This window comes from Lipophrys pholis, assembly GCF_963383615.2.
Source record: "Lipophrys pholis genome assembly, chromosome: 22".
NCBI lineage: Eukaryota > Metazoa > Chordata > Actinopteri > Blenniiformes > Blenniidae > Lipophrys > Lipophrys pholis.
Window position 1 is genome coordinate 9,731,177 of NC_137644.1, and position 12,610 is coordinate 9,743,786.

Here is a 12,610-nt window from a genome sequence, read left to right on the forward strand (position 1 = left end):
GGACCATTCCCCCCCCCCACCACTTCATGTAAATGAAGAGATGGTGAAAGTTGTGGAGAACATCAAATTCATGGGACTCCACATCACCAAGGACCTCTCTTGGTCAGTCAACACCTCCCACCTGGTGAAGAAGGCACATCACAGGCTCTTCTTCCTCAGGAAACTGAAGTGAGCTGGTGTCTCTACCCCCCCCCCCCCCCCCCCCCCCCCCCAGCTCATGGTGAACTTTTACAGGGGGGCTGTGGAGAGCATCCTCTGTCAGGGCATCACTGTCTGGTGTGCCAGCTGCACAGCACAGAACAGGAAATACTTGTCCCGGGTTGTGAAGATGGTTCAGATCATTGGAACTGAGCTTCTTTCTCTCTCTGCTCACAGTTTGATTTGGAATAACAAACATTGTGTGTTTGTTCAGGCTCGAAGGAATCCGCTTCAAGTGTTTATTTTTCACTAATTGATGCATTAATACTGTTTATGTCCGAGTGAAGAGACGTGGCAGCGCGAGGCGGGCCCCGCCTCGTCCCTCATTGGACCACGTCCGAGCGTCGACCAATCACGACGCGGTGCGACTCCCCGGGTGCGGTAACCCCGGCGGGGGAGCGCTCGCTGAAGTGGACCAATCGCGACGCGGTGCGACTCCCGGTGACGTCAGCCTCACCGAACTGGACCAATGAGAGCTGATTGGCTGCTGTATGGTACGAGGAAGTGAGCGCCTCTATTTCTACACGCAGACACGCAAATAAAAAGCACACAGGAACATACACACACACGTTGAACGAGCAGCGCGCGCCCAGGTAAGGATATACAAAGTTTTGTTTTTTTTTTTTTTGGTTATAATTTAACTTGTGTTTATGCTGATATTCTATTTTGTCAAATATGGTCAAGATGAGATGACGACATCATGTTTCACAGAATTGTTAAAACTACTGAGATGACAAGATAACTAACAAATGATGGAGAAACTATAAGGCAAAGTGAATTTATTCAAATATCAACATTCAGACACAATCAAGTCACATTTCAAGATCTTACTTTGTCATATGTACAGATAAATAGACGCTTACTTAGTGCAATGGGAAGCTGACTTTGCTGGTTCACAACTTATAATGAATGAAAAGATAAATGATAAACAAAACTATAAAACTAAAATATAAAAAAAGAAGAAGGAACGGAGTATGTAGGCTACAGAAGAAACAGAGTATGTACAGGTTAATGGTTTCGGATAAGTTTACAAAGAATAAAATAAATATGGATAAGGCACGTTATAAGGTGAGATAGTGGCAGCAGCAGCAACGAGTAGTTTGAAACTGGTTAAGAACCACGTGGTTAAGAAAAGGCATAATATAGGGAAGAAATCCAGTCACAAAAAACTCTTTTAAGATAAAGCTAATAAAATAAGTTGGGTTTTTTTTCTTGAAAGCCTGAGTGTTCTAATTCCTGATTCAAAAGAAGTGAACAGGTAGTTTGTTCCACAAATGAGCAGCGTATTAGGGACTAAAAGCTGCTTCAGACTCGGGGAACACCTAGTAAACCTCTTCCTGCAGACCTCAGAGGTCTGGATGTTTAAGATTGGATTGTAAATTTATGTCAAAGACTATTCAGAGTTTTATAAACAAGAGGTAAGATTTAGTAGTGGATCCTTTGACGCAAAAACCAGAATAATAGAAAACAGTAGCTTTATTTTTTATTTTGTTCAAAATTGATGGATTTTGTTTCTTCAGAAGTGGAAACAATTGTGATATTGGGCACTGAAGTAAAACTACTGTCACTCCGTTTCATGTGAAAATACAAAAAAGTATCATTGAGTTACTCATGATTTTGAAAGTAATGAAATAGATTAAATTATGTAAATTGTACTTATGTATGTGTAAAACTTACATACATATACTCGTGATGGTACGCATACCTACAATTTTATTTCATGTCTTTAACTCCTTAACAGTAACTTCGTGTTGTGAGTTGTAATTAAGTATTGCATATTGAGAAAAAGTACTTAAACATACAAGTGGGCAATTTTACTGTATAATTATAGTAATGTTTTTGTAATCATTTGTTCAACCCTGAATAACCCCAAAAGTAAAATAAAACATTACTTGAATGAATGAATGAATGAATGAATGAATGAATGAATGAATGAATCTGTAGTTCAAACATGTAAAAAAAAGAAACCAGTACTTTTACTGGTCTCCTAAAGTTGCATGTTTAAAAAACATCCTCAAGTATCTCAAAAAACTATGTAAATACGTTGACCACTGAAAGTCGATGACATGATGATATGAATTGTATCAGTAGAGTAGCAGGAAAAACCCCTCCGCCGAGTAGAAGTACTCAAAAAAACTACTTAATTATAGAAAAACATGGACAACTCCAACATGGACTCATTCATACAAACCTGTTTGATTCACCTGTTGTGTGTGTTTCAGTAATTGCAGCGATAATTAAATGAACCGTGTCATTAGAAAACAGACTTGTTGAACTCGTTTTTGGAAAACTCAGCTGAACTGACTTCACTGTTGCCTCATTTATAATTTGCTATTAAAGCCATACATTCTGATTGGAAACAGTGAGAGGTGCGGTCTGTAAATTTGAAGTAATATTGTTTTGGGCATGAGAGAGTCATTTGAATGCGTCAGGAAGGATCACCTTGTTGAGGAACAGTTGGTCTTACACTGAGTCACTTGATTCTTTTGGCCTCCCTGAAGATAAAAGCAACAACTCAGGACATGTTTACACGTCCCCGGGTATTTACAAAACAGTGATATTTCTCTGCGTTTGGACTTTACATTTCCATATAAACTAAAAGTCTACAGGCTTCGCTTGTTCATTGTAGCTCTGAACCAGGTGTATATGCGGGTGTGTGTAAATTTTAATTTTATTTTGTGAACATAGAGGGAGAAATCTTAGTTTTTGTAAAAACCCGGGTACGTGTAAACGTGGCCTCAGAGGAGGATAGCTCCATGGTATAATGAACAACTGCGAACATTAAAGAAATCAGCACAAAAACTGGAGAGGAAATTACATCTTACTTGATTAGAAGTATTTCGAAGCTCATGGAGGGATAGTTTGTTAATCTTTAAAAAAAATCCATCCACAAAACTGGAACAGTAGAAGAAAACGAAAACAACCCTAAATTTCTCTTCAGCGCTTTAGCCAGGCTGACAAAAAGCGACTGGTCTGTCGAACCTCATATCTCTTTAACTTCAAACATTAATAACTTTGTACAACTCTTCAATGGCAAAATTCTAATTCTGTCGTAGTCCGATCAGCCACATCTTCAGCTTCATCAGTAGAACCTGAATTACGGTTCACTGAAATGTCACAGTTATACATTAAAGACATTAGTGATTCACACTTTAATGGACAGACAAAGCCTTCAGCGTTTGCCGATGTTTACGTTGTTTAGTCGGTGAGAGATTTCAGCTCCTCAACACACCTGACACGTCACCTGTTTGATATAGTCCATTTTCTCAGCAAGTCCGTTTCACAATGTTCTCGCCTTGTTTCAGGCTTGTCACCATGATCCGTCCGCTGCTCATGTGTGTCGCCCTCTGCGCCGTCTCGGCGACCAGCAAACCCACCAAAAAGGACCGAGTTCATCACGAGGAGGCGCTCAGCAAGTTGGACCACAACGACCTGGAAAACTTCGACTTCGACCACGAGGCCTTCCTGGGAACCGAGCAGGCCGGGGCCTTCACCGAACTCCTGCCAGAGGAGAGCAAACGGAGGCTCGGGTGAGTTTGGAAAGAAAGAAGAAGAAACAGAGTTCAACTCAAACTCAATATCCAGAGCTTGTTGAACAAGTCCTCTTGTATGTTTGCACAGAGTTTATTTAAATACTGTTTGTGATGTAGTGACACAAACGAGCAGTGGAAAATCTTCTCTGACCGCCTCTTTGCAGCGTCATCGTGGATAAAATCGACTCGGATAAAAATGGTTTTGTCACCGAGGAGGAGCTGGAAGTTTGGATCACACATGTTCACAAGAAGCAGCTTTATAAAGACGAGGACCACGAGTGGGGTGACATCGACAAGAATAAAGACGGTTTCATCAGCTGGGCCGAGTACAAGGACTTCACTAACGGTAAAAACTCCACTTCAACTCTCTGGGATTTGTGCCAATGCTGGATTATTTCCCCATTTATTGCCAGATTATTTAAAAATTCTTTACCACATTATCAGATATTTCTAAATTTTTTTCTTCATTATTTACCCATTTAATACCAGATTATATCTTGAGTTTTACCTGATTAATTCCCCAATCTATCAGCAGATTCTTTTTTAATTTATTACCTGAATTTATTTTAGGGGGGCTAAATTATTTCTTGATTCAGTTCCAGGTTATTTCCTGATTAATTACCTGATTATTTCTTGATTTATTGCCTAATTAATTTCATTTTTTTTAAATCAGATTATTTACCAATTTTCTTGATGCATTACTTGTTTATTTGATTATATTTCGAACTGATTTATTTCCTGATTATTTCCTGATTTATTAGCAGAATATTTCCTCATGAATTATTAGTTTACTATGAGATTCTTTTTACAGATTATTTTCTTAATTATGGCAAGATTATTTCCTGATTTCTTAGATTAATTTCTTTTTACACCAAATTATTTTGTGATCAAGTATTCAAATATTTCCCTGACAACTTTTTGAGTTAGTACCTGTTTTCATCGTCATTAAAAACTTTCTCTTCTTGATTATGACTTTGCACTTCATTGTTTCCTGATCGGATCCTGATTGGTTCCCTCAGACGCCAATGCCGGCGACGACAACGACACTACGATTGCCAGAGACGAGAGACGCTTCAAATTCGCGGACAAAAACGGCGATATGCTCGCTGACAAAGAAGAGTATGCCGCTTTTTTACATCCTGAAGAGTTCGGACACATGAAGGACATCGTGGTGCAGGTGAGTCTGATGATGTCACCGTGATGTCACTGACGTCATGTGACAGTCAGACTCAACTTTTGACCTTTGTGCTCGCAGGAAGCCATGGATGACATGGACAAGGACAAAGACGGCTTCCTCAGCATGGAAGAGTACATTGGTAAAAATACTGCGACGGAAAAAATGAGTACTGCTGAGTAACTGAGTATCACACAGTAACTAAACACGTTTAGGTAACTGAGCACAGCAAGCCAAGTCCTGTATTGTAACTCATACAGTAACTTTGTGGAAGAGAGGAAATGAAGGCTGCACAGTAAATGGATACACTAAAGTAACTCAGTGCTGTACAGTAACTAAAATACTCACAGTAAATGAGTCCCGCACAGTAAGTAACTAAATAGTACAGCACTACATACTGCATAGTAGAAGAGTAAAAGACTTCTTTGAAAACTGCTCCCGAGGTGGAAGAGACTCCCTCTCTGCGTAGATGGAGGAAAACACAACTTTTTGAAAACATTTCCTCGAATCCAACTTCATATAAACATTGGAAAATGCAACTTTTCTGAAACGCTGCTGCTCCACATGCGCACCACAGCCGCAGTAAATACTTTCTCTGCACATGCTCAGTAGATGAAGCATAACAAACATGGCGGCCTCCTCCCAGTCCATATTCTCCTGGGACTTAGTTCTATAGTTGACAGTCTGTCTGTCCATATGAATATCTGTGTACTCCCACTGTTAATGTTAATCGCGTGTTGTTCTCTCCGCTCATATGTGTGTAGTTTCAGTACATAAATGGCCAACAGCGCCACCTTCAAAATGTTGCCATGTCAGTAGGGAGCTCTACTGAACACAAGGCGTAAAAATGCATTTTCACTTAAATTGTTGTTGCACAAACGGGGCTTTAATAGACGACAGTTGTTTACAGCATAGTAACTAAATCCTTCACAGTAACTACATCATATCAGAGAGTATCTGAGTACTGTATAGTTACTAAATTGTACAGCGGGCTGTGTGCAGCTGATATGTACACCCCGGAGGCCGGGGAGGAGGAGCCGGATTGGCTGGACGAGGAGCGGAAACACTTCACCGAGATCAGAGACCAAAACAAAGACGGGAAGCTGGACAGGAAGGAAGTTCTGGACTGGATGGTTCCCGATGAAGACCACTCCAAGATCGAGGCTCAACACCTGCTGCACGAGGCCGACGCCAACCACGTGAGGCCCGCCTTCACTCACCTGCGTGAGGCTACTCTCCAGCCCTTTGGTCTTTGACCCGTCTCATTCGCCGCTACTTTTCTTTTTTGCTTTCAGGACGGAAAACTCACCAAAGAAGAAATCCTGGCGAGTTACAGTGTGTTCGTCGGGAGCCAGGTGACAAATTACGGCGAGGCGCTTCATCACGACGAGTTCTGAACCGGGGATTTATTGGAAGATTAATTTATTTTCTGTTTGGGGCTTTAACTGTCTTTTCATTTTGAGCTTTTTATATTTTTCTACTTTGGTCCTGTGCGAAGTGTGTTTGGGTCTCTTGTTTTTGTTTGCTACATTAGTGTGTCACACTAGTTTACCTTTTTTTGTGTGTGTGGGAAGAAAACACGAAGGTGAGGAATGTGAAATATCCTCATGTTGTTTTATGGATTTGTGGGCAACTATGTACTACGTCAGCATTTCCCCCAATTCTTAGTTACTAATATAGAAGATGTTAATTCTTTATCAGTTCTTTATTTGAGTACATTTCCACCTCTCCATAGCAACGCTACTGCACATTGCGAGCCAATAACATGAGTTGTATAGTTGAGTCACCTGTACTAACGATCCATACGAATGTCCGCGTACTCCCGATGTCAACGTTGATATCATATTGCTCTCTGTGCGCGTGTGTGCTGTATTATTACAAACGCAACCAAGAGTGCCACTAGTGGCCTGGCATGGTAACGTCATCTTTTCCAGCATTTCTGCCGATTCCATGTGAATGGACCTGGTTTTCAAAGCGTTGCTGTGTAAGTGGGAAACCTCTCCCAAACGAAAATGTAACCCACTAATGTGATGGGAGTTGGTGAAATGAATGAACACACACACACACACACACACACAGACACACACGGTGAGTCCAGTTGGAGAGTTGCAGCCTTATACCACATCGACGTGTTCATAATAATGCACGTTAAAGGGATTCGAAAGCAGATGAAGGATGTGTTGCTGTCCGGGTTATTGTCCTCCACATGCACACAAACTGAAAAATAGGTTTTTTTTATTTTGGACCTTTAGCGGTTTGTTAATAAAAAAAACCCATTCAAACGGTTCCTTTTCCAGTTGTTATTCAGTGTAAAAGGTGACGGGAGAGTAAAAAAACCAGGACAAACCAGCAGCTTCTTTTACATTTTTATTTCTTTTTTTTATAGTTTTGTTGCGGTTTCCTCTAAACAAATGTGTTTCCTACTATAAAAGAAATCTTCTCAGCTCATGTTGGGCTGTTTTATACAAACTGTATTTACATGTTCGCCAGCAGTCAGTGACGACTTTAAGAAGCTGTAGAGACTGAAGACACCTCAGTCTTGGAGGAAACTGAAGATGATTCATCCATTGTCTTCCCAAACACCATTTCCATGATGCAGCCGTTAAACTGGGGAGAGAGAAAACAGCAAGGGGGGGAATGTGTGAGGCGCACACACACGTATATACACACACACACACACACACACACACACACACACACACACACACACACACACACACACACACACACACAGCCTCCTCACCTGTTTGTTGAGGAAGACGTAGATGAGTGGGTTGTAGACACAGGAGCTCTTGGAGAAGAAGGCGGGGATGGTGACTAGTCGGTAGTCTTTGTTCTCATCGCTGGAGTGGCCAAAGTAGAGAGCCGCCAGGGCGTAGGGGCCGTAGCAGACGATGAAGGATCCCACCATCACGATGATCATCCTGGACACCTCCTTCTCTGCCTTCTGGGTGGAGGCTGACTCCGCCTGCTGGGCGGCAACCTGCAGGACACAAACCGAAGCTGTGAAGCGGCACACGCTGCAGGCGACCGCTCTCACGCCTGCGAGGTAAAAACACCAGACTCACCGCTCTCAGGGCGCCCAGGAGCTGTGAGTAGGAGAAGATGATGATGCTGAGTGGGGCGACGAAGCAGGTCACCATCAGGAAGTAGGTGTAGCTGCTGCAGTTGTACTCCTCGCTGTTAGTGTACCAGTCGGGTCCGCAGGAGCAGCCCAGACCTTCGGGGATGTACCTGCAAAAAGAGAGAGACGCCGTCAAGACCTCGGCTCGCCGGCGTGCGACAGGCGCACCCTGACTGCTGTTCCCCACCTGCTCCAGCCAAAGAAAGGAGGGATGGCGCAGCCGATGCCCATGAACCAGGTGAAGGCGACGGCAGCCATGGCGTGAGAGTTTTCGAACTTGAAGGCTCCAAACGGTTTACAGATGACCAGGTACCTCTCGAAGGAAAGGACCGCCAGAGACCAGGCCGTCACCAGCCCTGAGGAGACAAAGAGGGACGGTCGTCAGCTGCAGCCACCGAACAGACCCAGAACACGCCGACCTGGTTCTACCTGCATCGACTTGCCGAGGAGTCTTACCTGCTATTGAGCCCATGGCAGACTCCATCGCGCACATCGTGAGACCCAGGAAGTAGTAGCCCCTCAAGGATGCCACGAACACCTGGCTGACGGAGAAGGTGACGAAGATGAACCCGGCGAAGGAGATGTTGACGAGGATGTAGTTCAGCGGGACCCGGAGCTTCTTGTATTTGGCCGTCGCGACAAGAACGACAAAGTTTAAGGGTGTGCCGGCGAACAGCACGAAGCCCATGAAGGCCGCCTGCAGGTAGAAGGCCCAGATGGGGGCCAGGTAATACTGCGGCCCCTCGAAGGGGCTCACCTTCGAGATGTTCTCGTACAAATGGAAGTACTTCCCCATGGTGACGACTCGGAGCTGTCTGCCACACTGGAGGACTTAAGCCCCTTTATATACACTCGTAAACCACTTACACTGAAGACTGAGCCGCCCAGCTTTTTCTAAACTTTTGGGGATTAAGGACGTTTACCTGCTGTCTGACGACAATTTGTGCTCAGCACTTTAATCGGCTCAGCAGCCGGGATTTACATTAAACTCACAGCTCATCTCTGAATCAGGAAACCAGGAAGAGGAGATCAGAGTTTGGAGGTGAAAATCACTATAATCACCTTCAGTTTCTCCCAATGTGTCTATAAAACATACAATCCTTCTTTTCAACAAGTGAAAAAAAAAAACGCCGAGCAGTATTTAGTATTTTGAGTATTTGTTGGTTTAGACCAGGGTTCTGCAACCTTTTGGCCGATTTCCACCAAAATAAAATGTGTCTGGAGCCGCAAAACACGCTAATGAGCTGCAAGGACAAAAAAACCCTTAAAAAAATAAATCAGGCTCCATTCCTGAAGTGTCACAGGTAAATATCGTTTATTGTATTTTCAGTCGGCGTTGACATTTTAAAAGAAATCATTTGATGGATTTTCCAGCTTTCGCCAGTTTAGACATCCTGGCTGTTTTAGCCTCTTTAGCTCTTTCTTGTTCTCCTTTTTCTTTTCTTTTTCCTTGTTTCCTTTCTTTTCCCTTCTCTTTTTTCGCTTTCTTTCTTTCTTTTAATTTTTCTTCTTTTACCTTTTTTTCTTTCTTATTCTCTTTTTTTACTCTTCCTTCCTTCACTTCCTTCACTTTTCTGTTTTCGTTTTGAATCTTTTCTTTTTTGATCTCTTTTTTTTTTCTTTCCTGTCATTTCTTTTCCGTCTTTTCTTCCTCTTTTTCATTTTCCTTAAAGCTGTTCCGGCTGTTTCCCCTGCTATAGCCATTTAATGAAAACCAGCGTGGAATTAAAATAAATGTTTATTGAGATTCCATCTTCTGAAAGCTTCTGGATGCTGCTGCAGAGGCGCTGCGGCATCACAGATCGCAGACGGCCGGCTTAGAGGTCAAACTGATTGATATTTATATTGATCGGTCTTTGTTGGTTGAGAGGGAATGAGCATGTGATTTCTGAGCCCGACATGACCCTAAGCCGTTGATCAATAATCAAAAGTTTCAGGATTAATCAGTTCAAACTGGATTAATCCGGAGTTTAAACAATTAAACTATTGGAACGCTGCCGCTCACCCACTTAAAAGCTTTAATTAAAGAAATGAAAGCTTCAGTTGACTGTGAAGTAAACACATGTGAGTCTGCGAGGATCGTCTCGGTTCGGGTTCCTCTTCTCACGTTTGATTTCTCCCTGAAGATATTTCACTCTAAATGAACTTTATTTTCTTATTTCATGAGACAATAAAGTGAACGTTGTTGTGCAGCGTCCAAAGAATCTTGCAGTGGGTTTCACGACTGTTCACGGACAATGGTTTTGGGGGAAATTCACAGTCGGTGGTTTAAGTGCTCACAGATGATGGGTTTCAGAAGTGACTCCCTGCACGGAATCAAGATTCTCTTAAATCATTTTTTTCACCGTCGGATTTCACAGCTCCACCCTGCGATGGAGGTCACTGGGACACTTTGCCCGTCTTACAGCTCGTAAGGAGACGGAAACCATCAGCTCATCCCTCGCAAATATCTCCCCTGAGATCAACCTCCTCCTCCTCCTCCTCCTCCTCCTCCTCCTCCTCCTCCTCCAGAGTTACAGCGATGAAGAGCAGCAGCAGCATGTGGTCTCAGGACCAAAATCCGCTAAGATCCTTTAGCATTTCATGTCTGTAAGTTCAACTGTAATCCGGATGTTTCAGATTTACCTGAGCAGGTTTCTCCAATCCCCCCCCCCCCCCCCCCCCCCCCCCCCCAAAATCCCTGCAACATCGTCACACAAACAGATTACACACATAAAGACTCCTCAAGCTGCACATAACTGGCCAGCCTGGTTCGGACTGGTCTGCTATGATGAAGAAGACCACCTTCCCTCACCTTCATCCCCTCTTTCACTCCTGCACGGAGCTGAAGGACGAGCCGACGCTGCCGGATGAAGACGGTTCGTATAAAGTCACAACTCTGTTGCTAGTTTCTCATTGATTTCAACTACATTTTTAAATTAATGTTTACTTTTTGTTTTCTTGTTTCTCAGCTGTTTAACATTTTTCGTCTCTTTAACATGTTCTTGTAAAATTCCTTCAATTTTTTGATTCATTTATTTCGTTTATTGAATTTTTATTTATGCTGTTTATTGATTTTTCTATGTTTTATTGATTGTGTTTGATAATATTTTTAACTCTTTTTGTATTTTTCTTTTGATTCAACAATTTTTTTTAAGGATTTAAGTTAAAACTGAGTTGCATGATGAAGAATAATGAACAGAGAGCATCATCATCTCTATTCTGAATCGCCATGACAACCGAATATATATATTTTTTTGCCAGCACAGTAATTAGAAACTAAAAAGTGGGCAAATGTTGTTGATATTGATTATTTGATTTAAACCCTCAATGCCACTAAAAAAAGTACATATAACAGATCAAACTCTCAAGTCTTTTGTTGGTTAATTTCAGGATAAAAAGAAACTTTTCTGGTTGTATATTTGTAAAAATAAAAGATACTGAGTAAAATCCAGACGCAACTCAACATAATGTTTCTCATGCTTCAAGTCTTTCTAAATATTTGATTTTCTTTGTTTACATCTATTCTTTCTGAAATTCTCATGTTTGCTTCTTGTTCATTAGATAATTCCATTTGTCACCTTGCTTATTTTTGAGGTTGATTTGTTGATTTATTCAGAATAAAGATAAAGAACTTGTTTTTTGGTGCATTTTTTTCTGGAAATTTATCGATTTTGCTTATCTTTGTGATTTTGTTATTTATACTTTTTAAAACGGGTTGATCATTTTTAATTATTGGTTGATTTCAGTAGTTTATCTGTTATTTTTATGGCTATTTGTTGATTCTTTTGGTTCATTTCTAATATTTTTAGCTTCATTTATTGATATAACCTGTTTATCACATATTCCTCATGCATAGTTTATTTATCTGGTTAGTTTTTAGACTTCTGTTATTTGTTGATTTGTCTTGTTTATTTATTTGTTGATGATTATTTGTAGATTTCTCTTGTTTACTTATTGATCCCTCCAGTTTTTTGATAGATTTCTCTGGGTTGTTTGTTATTTGTTGATTTCCTTCGTTTAATTGTCCTGTTTCTTTAAATATTGTCGAAAACTCTTGCTTATTTGTAGATTCTTCCTGTTTTTCTTCATTTCTGTGGTGTATTTGTGAGCCTCTATGTGCTGACATTAAATGAAACTCATGGGGGGTGTCACTCGTTTCACTTCTGTACATCTGTCTGCCTGAAAGTATTTCTGTCTGTCAGTCAGTTTTCAGTGTTGCGGCCACAGCAGGTGGACGGTGGCTCCTCTTTGCCCTTCAGATTGGGGCTGTATCATAACCAGGCTGTTGCTGTGTGAAGCATGGGTATGATACGACCTCAATCTGGAGGTGAATCTCCACAAACAACCTGAACTCAGGTTCATAACCTTCATTCATCCCTAAAGCTTGAAAATATTTCAATAAAAATAATTGTTTTCAACAGATCTATGTCACTGGTCTCTTTCTTTTGGACTCTGCGTTATCAATAAATATGTTTAGAGGATGTTTATATGCCATTATAACACAAAGGAAGTTCATATTTTAGTGTATTTTAACTTACTACTGGCACAACTCTTTCATATAGATTAGTGACTCACAACCTTTTCTATCATTTCTGATTG

At 41.4% G+C, this 12,610-nt stretch overlaps 2 protein-coding genes across 2 annotated transcripts; one reads left to right on the top strand and one right to left on the bottom strand.

The window, feature by feature from the left end:
- Positions 1 to 710: 710 nt before the first annotated feature.
- On the top strand, positions 711 to 7,457 carry calua (calumenin a). Its single transcript, XM_080492047.1, has 7 exons — positions 711 to 791; positions 3,504 to 3,728; positions 3,896 to 4,077; positions 4,751 to 4,908; positions 4,987 to 5,047; positions 5,908 to 6,104; positions 6,201 to 7,457. The coding sequence occupies exons 2-7, from the start codon at positions 3,514 to 3,516 to the stop codon at positions 6,300 to 6,302; spliced, it is 915 nt and encodes a 304-aa protein (XP_080348173.1). The 5' UTR covers positions 711 to 791; positions 3,504 to 3,513; the 3' UTR covers positions 6,303 to 7,457.
- On the bottom strand, positions 7,411 to 8,825 carry opn1sw1 (opsin 1 (cone pigments), short-wave-sensitive 1; the record flags this gene model as incomplete). Its single annotated transcript, XM_080492046.1, has 5 exons — positions 7,411 to 7,512; positions 7,649 to 7,888; positions 7,974 to 8,139; positions 8,217 to 8,385; positions 8,486 to 8,825. 5 exons carry the CDS (start codon positions 8,823 to 8,825, stop codon positions 7,411 to 7,413), a joined length of 1,017 nt encoding a protein of 338 aa, XP_080348172.1.
- Between the last annotated feature and the right edge of the window lie 3,785 nt (positions 8,826 to 12,610).